This window comes from Bacillus rossius, chromosome 3, assembly GCF_032445375.1.
Source record: "Bacillus rossius redtenbacheri isolate Brsri chromosome 3, Brsri_v3, whole genome shotgun sequence".
Lineage (NCBI taxonomy): Eukaryota > Metazoa > Arthropoda > Insecta > Phasmatodea > Bacillidae > Bacillus > Bacillus rossius.
Window position 1 is genome coordinate 56,609,861 of NC_086332.1, and position 23,555 is coordinate 56,633,415.

At 37.4% G+C, this 23,555-nt stretch overlaps 2 protein-coding genes across 3 annotated transcripts; both read right to left on the reverse strand.

Annotated features, from left to right (window-relative positions):
• Positions 1-7,695: 7,695 nt before the first annotated feature.
• Positions 7,696-21,739, reverse strand: LOC134530720 (uncharacterized). 2 transcript variants are annotated; one of them, XR_010074863.1, is made up of 3 exons: positions 20,664-21,739; positions 17,681-17,771; positions 8,486-8,579 (listed from the first exon to the last, which is right to left on the reverse strand). XR_010074863.1 is itself a non-coding variant. In XM_063365828.1 (2 exons), exon 1 carries the CDS (start codon positions 21,642-21,644, stop codon positions 20,664-20,666), a length of 981 nt encoding a protein of 326 aa, XP_063221898.1. In that variant the 5' UTR covers positions 21,645-21,734; the 3' UTR covers positions 7,696-8,579. The 2 variants fall into 2 exon arrangements, 1 of the variants encoding a protein (XP_063221898.1); XM_063365828.1 differs by lacking the exon at positions 17,681-17,771 and having other exon boundaries at positions 7,696-8,579; positions 20,664-21,734.
• On the reverse strand, positions 8,229-9,811 carry LOC134531294 (peroxisome biogenesis factor 10-like). Its single transcript, XM_063366987.1, has 2 exons — positions 9,806-9,811; positions 8,229-8,567 (listed from the first exon to the last, which is right to left on the reverse strand). Exons 1-2 carry the CDS (start codon positions 9,809-9,811, stop codon positions 8,229-8,231), a joined length of 345 nt encoding a protein of 114 aa, XP_063223057.1.
• Positions 21,740-23,555: the final 1,816 nt, after the last annotated feature.

Here is a 23,555-nt window from a genome sequence, read left to right on the forward strand (position 1 = left end):
TGTCACGCCGAAGGGGGAGGGGAGGGAGGTGAATCGACGGGAAATATAATCCGGTTGCGGGACGGGAGACGGCGATGCATTATCAGCTGAACCGTGAAACTGATAGGTTTTGAAAACGTGCTAAAGGAATGGTTGCGTCCTCGCATTGATATCAGAAGTACTGTCTAGGTGGATAAGTGAATCCATTCATTGTCCCAGGTGGATTTTCACGTTGTCTGATCACTCACTGTACACTCTTTTCCCGCACTGCACGCGCTATGTTGTGGACTTGAAGTTCGCCACACATACGGGCGCCAAATGTCGCGTACCTGTCTCCGTAGGATACGTGGAGACGTGGCGGACGTCTCTCGGCCGTTTTCCTGTATTGCCCGGTGCCAGCTCTCTCGTGTAGAGCAGCCTCCTGGAGGGAGGCAGGGGTGGACCGTCCAGCCCGTGTAGCTGCCAAGGGACGTTTCCCGTGCTGGATTAAAGTGCAGTGCAGGCTAGTGGTGTTAGTCCATGTGTTTTGGCCCGTGGACACGCCAGATACAAAACAATACTCACGCACACGGTAGAAAAAACCCATAAAAGTGATTATAACACACTATAGAACAGAACCAAAAGCGATAATAGCGGTGAGTTTATGGAGCGTCTCGCGATCGCGCCTAGCTTCGTAGGTGGCTGGCACGGGACTGGAGACCAGGACGCCGGCGCACTGCTCTCACGCGCACGGAGCGGAAGTGACGTCATTCCCAAAGCCGCGGCGCGCTGCGGACAGGGCTGTGATCCGGGTTTTAACCCAGAGGCACGGAGGTACGACGTCAAATTAACCATTATAAATACTTGCATCTGTTTAAATTTCATTATATTATGAACACATGGATATTACTTTTTTTTTGCAATAGCAGCTCAAAACGTTACCTATCATTAAGCTTTGTTGGTCTAACCATACAGTAATATAAATATGCCAATCATTCTAGAATTTAAGATAATTCTCTTGTAACGTAATAATTATTGGTTTTCAGTTTCTCCATACACTTTTTAAACATAAAGTAGACTTAGCATGTTCACCTAACCCACCAGAAATGTATTGAACACCTATCTCATACGTCTATAGGTACCTACAATAATACATTATAGTCATTCCATAAAGGCCATAATTTGAACATAATATGATGTGATAACCTGTGGAACATTAAGTCCTTCCAAATAAATTAAAAGAAACTATGTGTGGCAAAACCCAAAAAGAGTCTTCTCTTAGCTTTTTCCCAACTTCTCCAGATATATAATTTTCCTCTGACCAGAACCTGTAATGTTACATAAAATAATATATATTTTATACTTACATGTTTGTATTTTACCTTGGATCATGAACTTTTTGAACTTCTTTGTAGCACAAACATAGCTGTGCATTACATTATCTTTAATGTCCTGACAAAAATGTTGTCATCGCTCCGCTCGCCCTCCCTCGTCGCTCGACGCCCGGTTGGTCAGCTGTACTAGGTAGAGTGGGGTTCGGCCAGTGTGGCCAGGGAGGGACAAGCTAAGACGTATAATTAATATCCACCAGTCTGCGACGAACACCCAATTTATTGATGCAAGGCCCTGTACATGGGGCTGTCCCAACCCCGCCTGCAACAGTCTGGTTAGCGCGCGGCGACAAAAGGGTGTATCCCCTGACCTGATACTCTGCGTTATGCTCTGGCTAATCTGCACCGTATTATGTCGGTAGTTCAGAAGCACCTGGAAAGGCGGCGCGACACTAACACATTATGACACGAGCTACTGTATGTACACCTAAATGCCCCGCAAGATATTATATGCACCGTAGAGGCTACTACTCCTCGCCACATAAAAGAACAAGTTATAATTCGGAAACTGATTCCTATTCGCCACTATTCCCGCGTCGCGATGCACTTACTCCTGGTTGGCTCTCAGCTCTGCGACCGTCTCGAGGCACGACTCCTCTCGCGACTGCTCCTCGTGCCTGCCTGGCAACGACTAACTCCCCTCCGCGCTGCGGCGCGGCGCGCAACAGCTCATCCCTTTCCCTCCCTCGCGTCCCGCGCCGCCCCTGACGTGTCGCAGACGGGTGTGGCGTAGTCGCCCAGTGAACATGATGAAAACAAAACATAAGCACTTCAAATGATAGAATTAAATATTTACAATGATTTATCTTGCTGTAATACAGCGTCCAGTCTTTACTTATTTACCGTTGATTCCCCTGGCGCGCGCGTATCTCTCTTGCCCCTCCTTGCCCTAGCCGCACTGCACAATTCGGCGCACACACGATACAGGCAGGAGAAGGCGTTGGCGTGGCATAACGGGCTGTGAGAGCTGGGTCGACACTTGGGTCGACGTCAATGTTAAAACACTAACTAAATGCCGGGTAAGTATGTATAAAAGAGGTGTGTGTTGCTTACATTGCACTCCCAAGTCACCATCACAGATGGAATTCAGTCTCACATTTCATAAAATATAGCTCTACTCGAAAATACTTTGTGAAAGAGCAATGCAAAGTAATTTTAACTGAAAAACAAAAAAAAAGAACTGCAAGGTTTAAAATTTCTTATTCCCTGGCCGAACATCTTTTTCCATGACTATTACAGGTTTTTCCTTGAAGGGTACTTGTAGCAGATCAGCAAATAACCTCCAACCCACGCATGGATAAACTATAAAAAGTACCCTCACAAAATAAGTACCTACCTCCATTAAAACAAATGACAAAGTCCTAAGTTGGATTAAGAATGGCTACTAGAGGTGTGTTATTGTAGGTACAAGCAAAGTTAAATTGTATCTATACGTCTCCTTTAATTATTATCCTTTCAACTGTAAATGGGTACATTATAAATAGATACAAATAGTTTCTTTCACAAAATGCTTTTACAAAGTTGAATAATTCGCATATAATACTGTATAATACTGATCCCTGTAACTGTAACATTCAATACTTGTACAAAATTATAAGCATAACATGAAACTATTATATTTTACATTATCAGGTCCGCAATCGGACTCTCGCAAAGCAAAGCTAGCCAGCTGTGAATGACAAAAAGAGAAATAGTCAAATAGATACAGCGCATCATGCCTCAAACGGCTTAAACTATTAACGTAGACCAGACACCAATACAAAACTGGCAAAGCAAGATACAGTTACAACAAACAAAAAAAGGAAGGAATTGAAAAATTATTTAGCCACAAAACCGTACGTACCACGAGACAACTTGACATGGCTACCCTATTGCAGAATTCCAAACGTAATTTCCAAGTGGCAAGCCAAAACAAATAATTTAGAACAAATTTCAAAAGGCTACATGACGATCACATGACATTAAGAACAGGGCCACAACCTGTTGGTGCCCAAGCACACAAACCCAAGTTCCGCGAAGAAGCTTACCATGTCGAGAGCTCGCCAGCACCGTACCCCTAACTGACTTAAAGAGTTACAAAAGGAACTACATGCTGCTCAAATGCAAAGTGACCCGACAAATTTATATTTAAATGTTGTTCCTAACTCATTTGTAGGTTAATTATGAGTTGTTTTAACTTACTTTACTTCCTGTACACAACTTTCCCTTGGTTAATTTTAAGTTTATCTCCAATTGAACATCCAAAATAAAAATGTAAAAAAATGCTCAAAAAACAAAATATTTGTGGAAGATAATTAGGGCCAGAATAAATTTTGCAATAGTCAAAATGTTTATAATATAGGTTTCCACCAGACTTTAAAATTATGATAGTTTCTATCTGTCACCTATGTGGCAGCTCATTGCAAATGTTCTGCATCTTCATTCAAATTGACACATCCACTTTTATAGTTCAGAATACACCTAAGTTTTTTAAAACATTGATATTTGATTGATATCTTCACACCTAAGTGGCACAACTTAGTACCAAGTAATTCAATAAATTCTCTCGCCGCCTTCTTATCGACAGGAGTGCTACTAACTTTGTCATGACAACTTAAGATCTCACTGGCTAGCTATGGTCTGAATTGCACATACGTGAATTTGTGGGGTCCTGCAGGTAATAAACTCAAGACTGTTCATAAAGATTAAAGTTGTGAAGATTAATCATGAATTTGGAGTGATATTTTAAATAAAAGAGTTTATAGTGAATTTTGTATATTTATTTTCCTTTATAAAAAAATTTGTCATACTGTCTACAAATACACCAAATTCATATAGTTCATGGCCACTCCTTGCTCAGTTCGGAAAGAAATTTTTCTAGGTCAATAAAACTGATATTATTCAAAATAGTTATTGTTTATATATGAAAATGTTCCGTTGTCACTTTTGATCACACAGGTACTATGATGTCCTTGAGGTGAAAAAAGTTCACTATTGCCCTGTCATGGGCTCCTGCAGACAAATGGTCAACAAATTTCAAAAGGAATGTTACAAAAGAGTTCATTATTGATGATGCTTAGACAAAGCTATAAAAATTCATCTCAAACTCACATTAAAATGTTAAATTAGTGAGCCACCGACCAGCACAACCTCACATGGCAACGTCTGAGCGACGACAAAGCATAGTACAAAACAGGAACTTCCCCAGAAATGCTACCTTCCTATTGGCTACGAAGATTGTTCTTACATTTAATACTTATTTAATCAGTTGAGTTACCACGTTAGTGAAAAAAATTACCTCTTAAAAATACAGTCAAAGCTTGGAAAAGGACAAGCCTGCAATGCCACAATGTCTAATGGCACATAACCTGCTTTAAGGTGTTATGTGTTATGGTTCTTTAACCTTTGTTAGTGTTTTGTCTGTTTTGTTATTATCACTGCTAGTGTGTGGTACTCTTGCTCTTGTTTGCTGGCCATCTGTAGATGTTTTCTTCCCACTAAAGTCTACGACTGTTGGTGGGCATGTGACAAATTACAAATAAATAAATAAATAAATAAATAAATAAAATAATTATGGTCTAAAGCGAACATGATATACTATACATCACTATACTTCACTGTGTTACATTTTTTTCATGTTATAGCTAGGGGTGCACAAGTACTAGAAATTTTGTTGAATTGAGTTTTAACTAATCGACTTGTCCCTAATTTTAAAGCTCAAAAAATTTGAGTGGTTCACTGTTTGATCTAGAAAAAAACTAAAACACTCATGAAATCACTAATACAAAACTGGAGTGTTCTACGATTGTATACTAGCAATTGTGAACTTCGTACAACGTATTTCAGTAGGAAACGTATTAGTTGATGTAGAACTGATAATGTCATGGTTAAAATTGAAGTACTTTAGCATGCGGCGGCTTATATTCTACTGCCATTTCATTATTAACAATGTAGACAATTAAGTAATTGCTAGCGATGGTGGCTGAATTTGCATAATCTCTCATACTGTATTTATGATTTTCATATTTGTTTGGACGTATCTGCAGTCACTTGGCACATTATCATAATTTTGTTTACTTTGAACTATGCTACAAATGCAAAAAATATAACTTCTATGCAAGCTCCTTACTCAAAAATTTGTACAATTCGCTGCAGTAACAACTTTTTTTTAAAATGGGCTTTGAATATCCTTTTCCACTTAATTATTTACACTATGCGTCATTGAAAAGAAATAAACGTACAAAATAAACGTCTATTTTACAGTCCGCCTAGCTGAAAATAATAATGGCGCATGCGAAGACAAAAGAACGATTGACTAATAAACATGGCTAAAGCACTATAGTTACCGCACAAACGCAACAGTTACCATAAAAGTACAGTTACTGTTGTAAAAGCAACATAGTTACCTGATATATATTGGGCAAATTAAATGTTACAGCACTTCTATTTCACCTACTGAGCATAAGCACAATATTATTGTACATACACCAGAATATTCTTGTACTGGGCCTATAGTGAATAGGGCAAAAATAAACTTAAATATCGCTTCTTAAGAAACACCACCGCCTAAGTAACTTATTTTTGAAAAGTTGTTTTATGCATGTAGCATCTTCTAGACATTACTAAGCACTTTCTACTGATTAAATATGTAAATCTGAAACAAAAACATTAAGGGGGTGCCTCCCATTTCAGGTTAAGATTTTATATTTTTACAGTAATTACAGATAAACGTGTAGACTTTTTCAATTGTTTAACTTTCATGAAATGAAAAATATATACAGCACATACTTTTTGCATAATTAGCTGCCAAAGTTACATTTTTAACATTTTTGGGTTGTACAAATAAGGAGAATTTAATTTATTGCAGAACTAAAACTTTTTAAGTTTAACTGTAATGCCACTAGCTACTTCAAGAAATGTTTTGAATTTCTTGCATAAAATATTAACTAATTATACCTGGCATTTCAAAATTCTCAAATTGGTTACGATTTTGACAGCCAAGAAACATGAAATGAATTTTTGTGTTAGAAATGCAAACCATATCATGAAGTAGCCAGTGGCATTGCAGTTAAAGTTTCAGGTCTGCAATAAATTAAATTCTCCTTATTTGTACAACCCAAAAACGTTAAAAATGTAACTTTAGCAGCTAATTATGCAAAACGTATGTGCGGTATATATTTTTCATTTCGTGAAAGTTAAACAATTGAAAAAGTCTAAAAGTTGATCAATATAAATATAAAATCATGACATGAAATGGGAGGCACTCTCTTAAAAATAACAATAAAATTATAGTTATGGTGTTTTAATTTTAATGTTACAAATTAATATCATCCTCAATTTAAAGTCTTTAACTGCAACATATTGACAACTGGACAAACATTTTAGTTTCCTTGTGCTTCATAATATAATCTGACAAAGTTAATTCTCCTTTTTAATTAATAAGGACTAGTTGCTTACAAATTTTTGTAAGAAAAATTCAAACAGCTAAATTATATGGAAATACATATACAATTCCAAAATTCTTTTGTAAATGTAAATACTGTAGGTAGAGACTGTAAGCTATTATATGTTTAGCACTATGATAGTGATTCAAAAACCATTATGAGATATTACTGTATCCGAATACATAGGACTACATCCATAGCTCATACATTCCTACATCCCTTAGAAAATGCAGCCACAATGCAAAGGACACATTTCTCATAATGGATGGATAGTATCAAAATACTTTTACTGCTAGCACCATTAGCTAAAAGATCCATTAGGCTAGTATTCAGATGCAGCTAATATGTACATTGTGTACTTTTGTGCAACTATATCCTGTTAGTTGAGCTTAAAAATAAAATTAAAAAAAAAAAAATTATGCTGACTACTTGACTTGAAAATACTCTATTTTTAGCACTACTTGATTCAACATTAAAATATGCTATTTGGGCACCCCTAAATATAAATTTGATTTTGGTGTCTTAAGCATTTCTCACCTCTATCATTTATGCTCTAACTGGTACAAGCAAAACTTGTGCAAGTTTTTCTTACACATGTACCAAAAAAAGTACGATACGAGAAAACCTAATTTCAATTCTACGTTTATAGTTTAATTTAAATAAAATATCAAAAACTTAAGTAAAATGATCGGTATTATTATTTTGTTTGTATGGTCTGAAATAATGTAAAATTTGGGAACTAAAATTTTGGGTACAAACACTTAAAATTTACTTGATTCTATAATACAAAAAATGACTATAGCTACCCAGACCTTTTAAGAATATCTCAACTTCATGCTGTCTCCTAAATGGTATGTTTACAAAAGTAAGGTGCATAAGATGATAATCATAACAAAATAGAAATGATGTAGAAAAAAGTAAACTTTTTCTTTTCTAATTTAGATTTTTATTGACAAATAAGGCAATTTTTTGCACACAGTTCTAAAACTTCACAGCTTTAAAAATATTTTAGAAAAATTATTATGTAGACAAGAGAAATGGTACAAACGCATGCACCTTCAGTGCTTCAACTCCACACTTCTAGTAACACCACTGTAACGCAGCAGTCAACAGTGTGCACATCAAGTATTGTCACTAAACATAACATTTGAAACCTCGAACAATGCCTGTTTAAAAAGTTTTTTAATAGTCTCTCTTACATGACAAAATTTTAATACCTTTTGTTTTCGACCATGCATAATGTCTCTTAAACAAAGAATCAAATTGTATACCCATAAGATGAACAAGCAACATAAACAAAAACCTAAAAAATCACAGAACATTATACAAATTAACGTTAATCCAACAACTGATTTTGAATCCTTCAGTTAAAAAAGACTATACTGGAGGAAATAGCAAGTACGGAAGGCTGAAAATGAGATCGTCTAAGTAAACAAGGTTCCAGGATGCAACAGTTCTACGACAGGTAGTTCCTGAGCAGGACGACTCGCGATGGGCCCAGGGCCTCCCGGCACAGGGGGCACTCCCGCTTGTCCTGTAGCCACTCCATGATGCAGCTCCAGCAGAACATGTGGCCACAGGGGGTGCAGCTGGTCTCGCGAACCTCCTCCAGGCAGAGGGGGCAGCTAGAAGCCGCCTGCCCCTTGCCCGCTGTAAGGAGGTCTGTGGTCGGGGGACCCTCATTGCTGCTCCGCCACCTGGCAAACCCCTGCATCACCAAGCCGCAGCCGTACGCCAGGGTGACCAGCCCCAGTAGCCGGAACGTTGACCGAGAGCGGCGATCCTTACGCCAGTGCTGCACCAACACCTATCAAAACCAGGGCTGCAGTTGGTGCATGTTTCAATAAAATTTCAGGCAGAAATACCACCATATTTCAAAATTAACTTGTTATTTGCCTAATGATTTCTAGCCCTGCCCTATTACAAAACTTCAAATAGATAAATAAACAACTTCTGTCCATACCGATATAAACACACTTTAAGCCGTACGTGCGGTTTTTAAGGATTTTCAACTGTGTTCACAGATATTTCCAGATCAAAATGGATTAGTGGAAAAAACAGTCACAATCACTTATATTTTCAAATTATTTTTATGTTTTGTAAATATGTAAACTTTCCACTCTGCTAGTAAATTATATTGAGAGCTTGTAACACTGTGGATGTGGAGTTGAACTCTTTATACCAGCTTTTTGACATACAAAAAAAAATCCCCACAACAGATTTTAAAATAAATAACTTATGCTCAATGTCCAAGATAGCAAGCTACTAAAGGTTATGTTAATTTTATCAATTTTTGTGAACTCTTCCCTTATTGTCTGGACTGTCGACAGAGTAGCTGCAGCGTAGTACACAAAGTGGGCAGCAATGTGACTTACGTCACGCAGCTTTATCCAAAGTTGATTTTCTGAGAATATTAGATCTCTGTGTAGTAAATGTGAGTGTCACTTGGATATGTTGACATAATTATTAAACTTGAGTACAACAATAAATTCAATACTTCACATAAAATTTATAGGGGAAAACATTAGTAATTCATTAATATTTTTCCTGTCACCTTTCCTAACACTTTGAGTACCATGGTAATATATATGCATTTATATGTGATCAGACCAGCCTATTTTAGTAATTTTTATTTTTTTTGGCATCTTCAAATAAAAAATTTAGCCATACATAAAATTTTATTAATAAATTTTTATGCTTGTACAATTCAGGGAAAAAATATCTAAAACACTGTTATAAAAATTATTGTTTTTATTTTTATTTCAATAAGTCATGTTTTTGCTATTTGAAAAAAAGTCAGATGGTCCTTCTATTATTTTTAGAATCATGCAAATATTCATGAATTACATAGATTTGATTTTTTTCTAAAATTACATTTAATTATATTCTAAAATGTTTTAAATATAAAATTATTATAATATTCATAAATAAATAATTATATCATACATATGTTATTTATATGCATGCAAGCATAGACATTTTACACACACTCTTTTTTATTTTTTATCAAATAACATATTTTTGATTACCTACACCCATTTTGGTTTGGTAATTACAATTCAATTTTTTAAATTATGTTCTGAAAATTATGTCCATACAAAAATAAATTTTACTTATAAATAAACAAATTTACAACCTACAGGAATCAAACAATAAATTTCAAGTTTCCATTAGAAAATATGGGTATAGATATTACCCAACATGTTATGTTCAACCAAGATTCATGAAGATTCATGAAAATTCTTATAAATAACCAGTAGGCCTATATGCATATATAATTGTATGTTTATCTACAAAGTTATATAACCGATACTGATACTGTTTACCTATCGGCCTTTACAAAAATATTTCATTTCTCACAACCAAAATTGTTTTAGGTAAAATAAAACATGTGCTTCAAACGTGAACATTGACATTTTCTTATACGTACTTAGAGATAAATTATGCATAATTTACTTTGGTGTGATAGTCGCGAAAGCATTCAAGCAAACACAGAGGCACTTCACATGTGGGACACCACCATGTTGTTTCCTTTCTTCCTGTTTTGCCAGTGGATGCTTTAGTTTTTTCGGAACACACCTTGCAAACTCGTGTTGGGTTCATCTTCTTTTCCGGGAAATGTCTTCCTGTCAGTCTGTTTGTCGCAACATTTTGAACAGTTTCACTGTGCGACATAATGCTACCTTTGGCAGCAAAAGCTTCTCCAACTTCTATAATAAAGTTGGAAAGATGGCAGTTTTTTTTCTCTTCGCCATTGCTTGTATCCTTGTACAGGATAAACACATATGTAACTGCCATCAGAAGCATGTGAAAAAATAGCTTCTTCCACCATTTCAACTGTTTTCGGTTGAAGGGATAGTAAGCAATCATCTGATCACTTCGATCAACACCTGTCTTGTGAATGTTATAATCTAAAATAGCTTGAGGTTTTGTTTAAGTCAGTTTCCCATTTTTTGACTTGACATCAACTTCGGATGTTGAGCCTTATGCAAAGTAGTGAGTGCCAAAACATCTCTGGTGTCTTTCCACTTCAAACATAATAAATGCTCACGCTGCATGAAAACCATTTCATTTTTCTGAATTCTTGCTTTTACTAATCATGTAACTGGCAGCTCGAGTTATGCTCAGGCTTGGTCTAACAGTTATTCATGTGATTCCCGAGCTATACTTGGGCATGGTACTCAAGTGTTAAATCTATGATTTCAATCGTGTTATCTCTAAAGGGTAATTTTCTTACATCGCGGCTATCCCAGAAATTAATTGCAAAATTTAGAAAATACATTTTTTTGAAAACTAGAGACGTTCCTATATTTACCTTGAAAATAGCATCTTTGTATTCCAATCCATTTCTGAAAAATCACTGTTTATAGCTTAATTATAATATCTATGCTATCATGCAGCAGTAAGAGCCTTTTCTTTTTAATGTTCTTATAGGTACATGGAGAATTACAGAACCTACAAAACCTAACATCACAAAACTCCATCCCGAGGCTACGTTTTTAGCATGTTTGGCATAAATATTACAAATTTGTGAAAATGTGAGAATGGGCATTTAGTTTAGGTGCATTAAAAATACTTTAATATATTGTGGACGGTTAATTAGGTTAGTAAAGATACATTAAAAATACTGTTTAATATTTTAAATAGTTGCTTAGGAATTACAACGTAGAATAGCAACCAGTTCACTAAAGTCCATTCCGAGGCCCGAATAGTTCCGAAGTTCACCAAAGTTCGCCCTTCGCAAGAGCAACTTTGACCATTTTCAATATTAGACTTTGCTCACCAAAACATGAACACAAAAGGCCCATACGGGAAAGCAAAAAATAGTGGCGGTAGCGTCAAGGCAAGGTATTGTTATGTAACCTATACACTGTGATTTCTAAGAAACCAGTAAGAATTATAAATGCTGTTTTCAGGGTAAATAGAGCAACATCTTTTGTGTTCAAAAAAAGTATTTTCCAAATTTTATTAATTTATTTATGGAAAAGTCACTACATGAGATTTTTGCCATCTAAAGAACTAACATTTTAACAGTACTAGTGAAGGAAAAATTGAAGGTATCAAATAAATAAAATATTTAAAATTTTGCTAATACTAGACAATGAAACAATAGGAAAAGATATAGATTCTAATGCAAACACAAAATTAAAATATGTATTTTACCATACAACTTCATCTTAGAATAACGGGTACTCAGCCATGTTTGCTTTCATGCAAATGTTCATTTCATGATAGTTGAGAGTTTTAGGTTTGATTTAAAGCCCAACAACAACACAGTACCTATGTGGAAAAACACATTAAAAAACTCTGTATTGTTATCTTCAAAACTAAAAATGTTTGAAGATGAAGTTAACTAAAATGTAAACTATTAAACAAGGTTTATTTATGAAAAAAAAATTTTTTAAGGTATTGACACAAAAAGTTACTAGACAACAAAGACAGTTGGTTCGTGACTGTATTCGAGTGTTGCATTCATTCAAAACCTATAGTGATTATAATAAAGCTAGGAAAGTGAAAAAAGTAGAAATTTTTTGTTTGCACTTAGAAATACTTATGATTCAGTATTAAGAATTATAGGGAATTAACAAGTTTAATGTTGTTATATTCATAAAACATAAAAGAAGTATCTAAAAAAATCTTAGTTTTAGAGATGTTACTTTCAGGGCCCCTGAAATAATAGAAGATTTAATGCCTAACCCCTCTGAAAGAAATGTATAGCATTAAACCTTGACTTTTCAGTCAAGGCACAATAATAGGTACTTAAAAATCTGCTTGGTGACTAGACACAGGTAGACATTAAACCCAAGTAGCTACTGGCACAAAATGATTTTAATAAAAAAAAAAAAAAAAAAAAATCTCATTTAGGATCATAAGGTGTAGTTTTCCAAACTGGAGAAGATAAAATTTTGGAATACTCGTAACTTCAGCAAATTCAGATATTCATAGCTACCACTGGCGAGTGGTTTCAATAACGTTATCTACCATTCCAAAAATATGTTAGTTTCTAACCCTAGCTACAGTTAGGCATCCTATACAAAGCTATAAAGATCGCTGAAAAAATATATAGGTTTGGAGGTTGAAAACAAATTTTTTGCACACCACTAAATATGGGATATATCACACATTTCAGCATTTTTCAGAAAACAAAATTCTTTAAAACAGGTCAGATTTCATAAAACTATTTATATACTTGAAGCAATATAAAAAAAATCACATTTTAACCATATAGTTTGAAATTAATTATGAAATAAAAGTACAACTAATTTCACAATTTGTAAACATTATGATTTGTATGAAAGAATAGTACAGCTGGAATTTTTTAATGCATCCAGAAAACAGCCATTATATGACCAATAAATTAAAGTTATTACCAAACAGTTTGCTGGCAACTACTGCGAGCTTCTCGTGAAGGTGTTGCCATCTACACGACTTACGGTCTGTTAGAGACCGGCAGACATCATTGTCCACACAAGCAAAAGATATTTCAAATTTGTGAAAAAATATTAAATTGCAGCGGACAGCTAGCGCTGTTCGTGCTGGACGGCCCTACCCTCCTTTCGCCCCCCCCCCCTTGTTCTGCCCCTCCTTGCTCCTCCCCTCTTTCCCCTTCTTGCCTCCCCTCCAGAAGAGTGCTGTAGCTGTCAGGCGGGGTTGACGGCACTTCTCTGTCTGGTTTGGTCGTGAGTGTTTGCTCGGAGGCAGGACAAAGGTAGGGTTGGCAACTGATATCAACTGATTGCGATGGAGTGTAGGAGGTGTGTCAGTTGGACACGTCTGTATCGTGGCGTTTCTTGCTGGCCTTTGTGATGAAATTCCCTCTCGGCCTTTCCCCTCAAAATTCATCTTGGCATTCTACGATTTTAATGGTTAATGATTTTAATCTTGTTTCCGCCAACCATGCCAGTGTCTGCTATTCCAGTGCCTTGTTCCCTTCGTTTTTGATCGCCCATTTTGACCTATATTTAATTTTCTTTGTAGCTGGGTCTCTAGCCAGGTTAGTGATTCACGACCGAACGAGAAGCGAGGTGTCGTATTTATCGTGCTTCTTGGTTAGGTTTAATGTGTATAGAGTTGTGTATAGTGTTTAATGTGTAATAGAAAGAATTAAATTAACTTGTACTAATTAACTTGGCTAATGTAGAGATGTTCTATTTATTTTCGTGAGCTTATTTATGCCCTTGCGCGGGCGAACTTTAATCTTACTTGTATCATGATGGTTTCAGATCAGTATTTTTATAGCTTTTGTCATGTGCCTTGTCTTCGCAAGTTCTGTATTTACGTGAATGTACTCGCTCATGTTTAAGGAGTGTAATCAAGTTTAACCTGCCATAGTTTTGACTCGTCTCGCTCCGCCCATTTAAACAAGTTGTATGAGCTTTCGGCGGTGTTCGGGGCAGCCGCACCTTACCCTTAGACTAATGGATCTCGGCCATGTGGCGAGTGATAACCAATGTAAATGGGTATGAATTTAATGACATTAAAAATGCTCTCAGGGGTATGTGTCTGGATATGCCCTGTTTGACTCATGGTATCTTGTGCCATTAAATGTAATCGGGCAATTTTGTGTCTGAAAATGCCCTGTTTGATTCATGGTATCTTGTGCCATTAAATTTAATCGGGAAATTTGGCCTTATCGAATAACCGGCATGATACTTGTGATTTATCTGTTTTCATGTGCATTATGGGCTAGTAATCTGGTTAAGGCTTTATTTGTATGAATATATTAAGTATTGGCGTTTTAGTGGAATGTTGTTTTCGGGTTTGTGCTATACTTGGGTTTGAGGACGTGCCCTCTCTCCCCATGATTGTTACTTCTGGATTCTTGTTCTTAATAAAACGTTATTGAGAGCGCATTGTTTTTGCTTGCTTGTCACCACACTAGCCCTGCAGATCGCCTATCTGAAGGAGAATTACTTTCCTTGTATCACCTGTGGAACGCTAGAGTTTTGGTCAGGTTTTTGTACACAAGCGCCGAGGTACCACGCTGTGGTTGGGAGGAACCCCCCCCCCTCCCCGCAAGCCTGCAACTTCTGCGCCACTCTGCTAGTGCAGAGCTCACAGTGTGGTGAGCTTTTGTTACATGCTATGGCGACACCCGGTGGAGTATCCTGGGTATACCAGCTACACCGCGAGGAGCTGGCACAATACTTGGAGGAGAATGACCTTCTGGTGGCAGAGGGGGAGACGGTGGCGTCAATGCGGTCCTGCCTAGTCCAGTTTGGTGTTATGTTTACTGCTTTAATTTTCTTAGAACTTGTTTTGTGATAAAGCCTACTAAATATCTTACCACAATAAGTTAATAAGTTATTTTTATATAGCCCACACAAGGTTGCCTATTTAAGTATTGCACATTCCTGCAAGTTCATGTCAATAAGGTAAAATCTGCTAATGTGTTACCATAAAGAGTAGAATATGATTCATCGAATCTTAGACAGAAGAGATTTTGTTTTCATACCGGACAGATAGTCTTCTTTGTAGTTAGTTGATGTGTAGTCACATATGGGGAATAAGCACACAAGGCAATACCTAATACATAAGGTTTTTAACATTATTATATATCAGTGAGGCTTGCAATTTTGTTCAAACTTGCTGTTTTGTTCTTTGTTCAGTCTAAATGTTTTGTATCTACTTTCTTGATTTTTAAGTCAAGAGGTGAGGGTTGTGATAAAATGTGAAGTCCTAAGGCCTATATATTTTGATGTTGAACATCACACCATTTTGCAAGAAGTAAAGATAGGAGAAAATTAAATTTATTCTTTCTCTTCATTTAAAATTTAGATGTCATTTGAAAAGGCTTGATTTCAGTTTTTTGCTGTAAAATAGTATCTCTCAGGTTATTAACATTGGCGCAAATACAAATTGCCTATATTAGTGATTAAATATTTCTAAACATTTTTTAGGCATTAGTTGCAGGTGGTGGTTTTGTTGGGGACTTTGTAATACTCTGTGTCTTTTTAGGACGGAAAGAAAAAATAGGAAAACATGATTTTCACACACTACATACGTCCCTAAATATACACTGAAAAAATGGTTTATTTATTATGACTGGTTCCTGAAAAATAATAGCTTACATTACAATACCTGTGTTTTCACGCTGCCGCAACCATTCATTGTTTACCCACAATTGTGTATCTGTTTATTAAGCACAACTGTAGCTAACTATAAAGAATAAAAAATATGCTAATTCTTTCATTTCATTTATTGATGTTTATCCCTGGATCCTGAAGGCATAATCTTTTTGGTTTGATCCTGTAGTACATGATGCCTTCAGTTTTAATTCAGTACATCGGAAGATCCTGTCATATAATGAATTATGATAGTAAGTCGAATAAAGAGTATTTTGTTTTTCAACCTACAATCATAATTCTTTCTTATTTCACAATTTCTTTCATGTGCAGGATCTTACGACATACTGAACTAAAAAAGCAAGCATCATATACTACAGGATTAGGTCAACATGATCATCAGGATCTTTCAACATACTGAACTAAAACAGCAATCATCATGTACCACACGATTAGGCCAATAGGATCATGCCATCAGGATCAAGCATTCAGGATACAGGGAACAAACTGGGATACATGAAACACTAGCCATATCAAACACAGAATCTACAATGGCTGTAATCAAAAAATTCCTTGGAAAGAACTGCAAAATTCTATGTGCCAGCTAATTCAGTGCACAGCTTATATTTCTCACCGAAAATGAACGACGATAACAATTCTATTCAAATTTTTGCCTCCCATTACAATTGTCTGTTACAATGTGACTCAAAATAGTATGTACTTGAAATGCAATGTAGCAAATCAAATATTTCGTAGTACAATTACTTATTCTAATAAATCAACAAACATGAAATACAAGCATTAAAAATTCCATAAAATTGCAATAGTCATTTGACGACAGTCGTCGTACCCTCCCAGATGCAGAGGCCGTACCTGTCCACCGACGTGGACCTAAGGGAGATATGTTTCCCCCCAGTGCACCGACGGTGAAGTACGGCGAGCAGGGACGCACCCGCGTGCGCCCTGATACGTCAGCGGACGTCAGGAGTGTTGTAAATAATTATGTTTTATAAATACCTTTAAATAACCATGAGCCTCCGCAAATATATAACTCTTACGTATGGATTAGTGTATGTGAATGTTATGTAAATACTTCGTCTTTATTCTGTAATTTATTAACTGAGTCATTTGTGTGTGTATTTTATTAACTGGCTACTTTTTATATCGTTATAATAATTCTTAATTCGTTCAAGTGTTATGTCAGCCATGTAACTGCAGCCTGGCGCACCGCAAGGCGGGCCTCTCCCACGCCGGCCGATTTCCCCTGCCCTCCTCCGCGGCCCGCAGGCCTCGGCCTGCCAGCGGGCGGAGGAGTGCAGTGGTGAACCAGACGCGAGAGCGAGTGGACGTGCGCTCCGCTCCGCTCGAGATACACGTTTTCTTAGCTCTGAGTTCGCAGTCAGTGAAACGTCACGGGACTGTCTCTGCAGCCGAGCTGCATTCGTTATACCGCTGGACTTTCTCAGTTTTACGTGTCTTTTCGGAACTTTAGTTGCATACGTCACAGGCCGTGTACGTGCCTCTTCGAACCGCCGAACCTCTCAGTCAGTAAGAGTATTCGCTGGACCCATTCCGCTTACGTGACGGGCCGCGTACGCGCTGCACAGATACACATGTATCTATACGGAACTTTCGTAACCGGTACGATTAGCTACGGGGCTACCTTCTCTGTTCGTTTCGGGTCACATCCTAAGGACGAGACTTATTTCCGGGAGTCCGGGTCGCGGCGGGGAGGACGCTCGTTCCGCGACGTGCCGGCCAGGCTGCGGCAGGATTTTCTATACGGAAATAAAAAGGGGCTCGTGAAAACGGACATCATCGCATTATCCTTGGAACTACCTACCGTTCCTCCTACCCCCGTAACGTTCCCTCCAGGTCCCGCATTTTCCGGTCCCGGCCACGTTGGCCTGAACTCACTTCCTCACCGACGAGAGCTACATGGGCAAAACAGGACATTTTCGCAAACAGGAAATTAGGGACCATAGGTCCGGGGGACATCACATTATTTAACGAATTTCATTATTACAACAAACTCTACATTGAACAAGTTCTAAAAAAAAATATTATAATAATAATAAATAAATGTTGGCAATTGCGTGAATCCATAAGTATTGTAATGTAAGCTTTAAATTGTTATTTTTTCACAAACCAGTAAGAATTAAGAAACCTTCATTTCAGAGTTAATTCTGGAATGTCTCAAGTATATGGAAAACATATACCTATTCATATTTATTGCAGGTGAAGAATGAATGGCAACGGCAGAGTAAAAGCACAGGTATTGTAATTTAAGATATAAAAATTTAAATTTTTTAAAACTAGTAGGAATTATGAAACAATCCCTTTGGAGTAAATTTAGGCATGTGTGAAGTGTATGAAGTGTGTTTTCAGATTTTTTTTTGCCTTTCTGTTCTAAAGCTATGCTGTCCGATAATTACCGCAACTTTGACTGCAATTCGCTACCTATAAAAATTCTAACCTTAACCTCAAATAATGTGGTGCTTGGTACGAGAACAGAAACTACAAGACATTGAAAAGCAGCCAATTGTTTTAATTTCCACAATTTGTTACATGTTGTTATGCAGTTTGATGACTAATATGTTTTCTAATCAAATAAAGTTTTCAGCCAAAGGGCAAACATGGTCCAGAAGGTAAGAAAAGTACTTTTTATCTAAATTAGTGTAGGCCTACTTAAAAGAAAACACAAATAAATCAATATTCATACATATTAATGAATGCATGAAACATGTCACAAGCTTACCAACTTTCATAAGAATTTCCCTCTTATTTCATTTATTGTTTTAAGCATACTAAGTAACTACATACTGTACTTTATAGAATTAGTACTGTATTAAAAAAAAAAATTATGTACGACTTAATATGTAAGTGTTGGGCTTGGGCGTAAAGTAATTAAACCTCAGTTTGAAGCCATCGAAACTGTGTTTTAACATTTGCCAAATTTGCAATTTTAAATAGCAACTACGGCATTTCCAAAGAAAAATACGTTGAACTGAATTAGCATTGAGTGTCCACTCTGTACTAGTACTTTATTAACTCTGTGGTTCCAGCTTAGAGTCACAATACCACAACTCCATTAACACGACGAACTCTAATATGATTGTCGCCAAATCTTCCCATGCCAAATGTGTACATTAAATGCAGTACACCTATCTCTCCCTTAGCACGTCTTCAGATTGCACGGATTCATTTAGCGTGATGTGAATTTTACTGCCCCAGTCTTGAATAGCACGTCTGTAAATTTCAGATAGCACAAAATCTCGGCAGGCAGGGAAAAAAAAAAAATCGAGCAAGACGCCACAAAGTTTGTTTCAACTTCTGTAAACAACTGATGTGCCGTGGGATACAGTTAGCCAAACAAAGAGGGAAAGAGATGCACTCGCAGGTCTGTCTACACTATAGGCTGTTATATACTGTTATAGGCTGTTATAGGCAAGATACGCAATAAATAGATTCTATTTCTAATTTCGTGTCTTGCCACACAATGGATAGCAAAAGGAAAATCTTACACAACTAAACTTCAAAAATATTTTTCTTGTAAATAAATGTGCTGAAATATAAAATTTATTTTTATGTTTGGGTACACTTTCACATTTTTAGTATGACTTCAACTGTTTAATACAATTATTTTTAATTTTTCGCATACCTAACAACATAATTATTTTGTCCCTTATCAAAATATGTACAGCTTGCTTCCTTGTATATAAAATAAACTTAATCTCACTTTGTGTAAGAGACTAAATGTTATACTGTTATGCACTTCTGCTATCAAGAGGGAATAAAAGATTCCTAAAGGACCTACACTGTATTTGGCACATTACATAGGTACCTACCTCATTTTATTTATGGACACATTTGGGTTAAAAGGATTTGCTGACATACTCATTAGAGTTTGTCGTATTAATATTGTTAAAACTATTAACTCTGTTGTGCTGGAATGATGTATGACACCTAATCAAATTTGTCATTGAGTCACAGCATTGAAACTCCAGCTTTAAAAAGAGAATCTACTTCTTTCGGGCTGATGGGGCACGTGTATTGTCATGTTCACGTCTCTGAGACCTTGTATTTCATTTGCTACTGAGCGTGTTGCGCCTGTCGGGTTGTGGGATTGTTACTCAAAATTAAAAACAGTTGGATAGTGGAATAACTTGGATGCTAAAACAGCCCATGCATTAGCGAGGAATTTTGTAAAGATATGGTAGGTACGGAACCGGTAAGGGGGGAGGGGGGAGGGGGGATGGGGGATGGGGGGAGGGGGGATGGAGGGAGGGAGGGAAGAAACATAGATGCTTGCCACCAGCATGCTGAACAGAAGAAAAAAAAATTAAGAAATTTTGGTAGAGTTCCAAATCACATATTTAAGTTTAACCCTTGATCTTGATGGCATAATCCTGTATGATTAATCCTATGGTACATGATGCTTCCTGTTTTCATTATGTACGGCAAAAGATCCTGAACATAACAAAACATTACAAACTATGTTAGGAAGTAAAAATAAAATTATTTTCAGATTTTTATTTTATCTAATAATACGATCATTATGTATTATTTGTTACATCACAATTTTTGTAATAAATAAAAACAGTAAGCATCATGTACCATAGGATCAAGGTATTCAGGATCATGCCATTTAGGATCAAGGGATAGACTTGCAAACAGAATTCAAAACTTATACCGAAATATCTCAAAAAAAAAAAACTATATGGAGGGAGAGAAAACAAAAAAATATACATGTAGAGAGATCAGACATAGAGAAAAAGAGAAACCCTTACATTACCCAATATCCTTACAAACTGCACAAAACTTACCTATTTGGAAAGAGGATATGCTTTCTTAACAGCAAGCAGAAAATGATGCATACGCTCACGTTCATCAGGGAACCTTCTACGAAACATAAATTCTGCAAGGTACCCAACAAAATGTGGAGTTCGTAGCCCGCATCGAGGAATATTGTTCCTTATATCACACCACAATCGTTCTATCCTTGAGGTGTTCGCCCCTGAGTCAAGACCAATGAAATTCATATTACGATTCACATGAAAGCGTTCAAAATCATGGTCTGAAAGACAATCAAAAGTCTGCCAATAGTCACTCATAAGTGTTGTCCCAGGCATTATGAATTCCTCGATCATACACATAAGAGACTTGCTAGTAAGAACCTCAACAGGAATTACAAAGATACGGTTAGTATTCCTCTCAATGCCACCAAAAACCCACAGCTCCTCGTCGCTGCGCCCTCGTCTACTTTTATATTTTGGTTTTCCTACATTAGCCCCATATATCTCTACAATAGAACCCGCCCCTCCTATTTTGCCTAAACACTCTGTTAAATACAATGAGAGCATCACCTCTCGACAGAAATGTGACCATTCTTGAACTGTTTTCTGACTGACATGACAATGCCTTTGAATAAATTGATTGCTTGGACGACGCAATACAAGAAACATATATGTGATCTTGCAAATATCAGAGACAGAAAGGCAGCTTCTAGAAAACCATGTGCCATGACGAAATGATTTCTTGAAACGGCATCTCTCCCGTTCAACACTTTTATTTAAATCGGTACCAGTCCTCCGTTGACAACTAAAATACTCGCTGTCTTCGGCCAACTCAATAACTGCACCACAATTTCCGCACCTCATCTCTGACAAAAGGACGCCGTGATCAACTAAAAACTCAAACAGTAAAGGCCAAGACTGAACTAAACTAGCGAATTCCCACAAGTCTAGAGAACAACCACCACATCCCTGATCCGCAAACCCTAAAAAACCATCGCTTATACACGCCATTCGAATTTCAAAAAATAAAAATTATAACAATAAACTAACAGCTATAAACATCAACAACACTGATCATATCATACCCCCAAATATTGTAGTAGAACAATATAGGAAAGACGTTTAAAAAAAAACCGGGAGACACGTTGTGCAGCTCATTCTAGCGGCAGGTTCTGATTCTACAGTGTAGAAGCATTTCAAACAAAGTTATTTAGCTAATTAAAACGTACGTTTTTGTCTAAGTTTATTAAAGTAATTATTATTTTTATGGATGTAAAAGTTCATTCAATGTTTGGTTGCAAAAATTACGATGTTTTTAATTGCTCTAAGACTTTTTCGAAATTAAAATTTGTTCAAAATTCCTTAGTCCAGTTGGTGCCTATGTTGTCTGTGTGATTTTTTAAAATTTATTTTCAAGCCTAAGTTAATTCAAAATTGTGCGGGAAGGGTCCAGGTTATATGGGGACTGAGCATGTTTCCAGCTTATTTCCTATGATCCTTAATATGTTGGGTTTAAACATGCGGAAGAGGTCGCGTGCATCAAGTGCTTACTGGGGTTAATTTGCCAGCCATGGCTGCCAATAGCGTAATGACTGACGCCCCTTTGGTCGCCCTAACTTAAACCTACTGACGCCGTCCCCACTACCTCCTATTATTTTTACGTGATTTTGAATGGGTTCGAGATCTCAGGGAGGGTTCGGCCTTGTGGCTAGAGGTAGCGGTTAACGCAGTAGGGCCCCCCCAAGCTGTTATGGCCACTCGGGACGCCTGAAGAAGAACACAAAGTTTGTGGAGGATATTTGATGAATTTATTACGGCACAGCCCTATACATAGTGCTGCCTGCTCTGGCCATAATGGTTTTACCAAATCGACTAGTCACACGCGCAGCCCACTTCCTCAGTGGCGGCTCACGATTTTAATACGCGTGAAGGACGTACTTTTACACACGATGCGGCGGTTACAAAATAAACTCTAACATGACAACCTTATATACCTTAGAGAACAAAACACTTCACTATTACACAATACTTATTATACTTGGCTATCGGCACATAGGCCCGTGTCTCTGGCGACTCTACGTGATTCCTAGATGTGTCCCAGGGACTGATTTGTTAGTAAATTTGGTGGCACGATACCGTGCGGCGGTTACAATTAAACTCTAACATGACAAATTATACTTTGACGAACACACACTTCACTATTACACAACACTTATTTTACTGGGCTAGTAGCACGTAGGCCCGTGTCTCCGGCGACTCTACGTGATTCCTAGATGTGTCCCAGGGACTGATTCGTTAGTACGTTTGGTGGCACGTGTCGCCTTCTGGCTGCCCCGTGCAGGCCAAAACTAATTAGCCGGTAAGCTAAGTTGGTGCGTGAAGCGCAGACGTAACGTCTCGTAGACTCCCCACAGTACTTACGTGCCGTCAGCCACGGTCTCGTGTTCGAGATCGGGCGCAGGTCCTAGCGGGTTGGCTGGCTTTTTTAGCGTTTTCTGCTCCGGGAGGGCGCCAGGCTAGCTCGGTGTCTAACCGTGTGATGGTCGTGGGTTCGTTGCCCCAGCGTGGTCCGCTAGAACCGTCGGCGGTGGTGAATTTTGTTTCCTGATTGGGTTGTTTAAGTTAATTGACATACACTGTTTGGTTTTTCTACGGGTCGCACATCGCGCACGGGGGGTGCGGGGTGGACTTTTTATTGTTCACGATTGACACTGGTTCATTACATTGGGCGCGAGGTTTACTCGGCGGTACATGACTGCCAATGGGGCGTCGGAACACGTAGAAGTTTTGATTACACTATGATTACAATTACACTTGATAAAATGACACTCTGTGGTGCTTTTAAGTACACGGTTACACTGCACACGTTATTTGAGAGGGGCACCTGCGTGCCTCTACGTGCGTTTACTTAAGACCTCACGC

Coding starts and splice junctions, on each gene's coding strand:
- LOC134530720 (XM_063365828.1), bottom strand. CDS start 21,644: ATGGCGTGTATAAGCGATGGTTTTTTAGGGTTTGCGGATCAGGGATGT.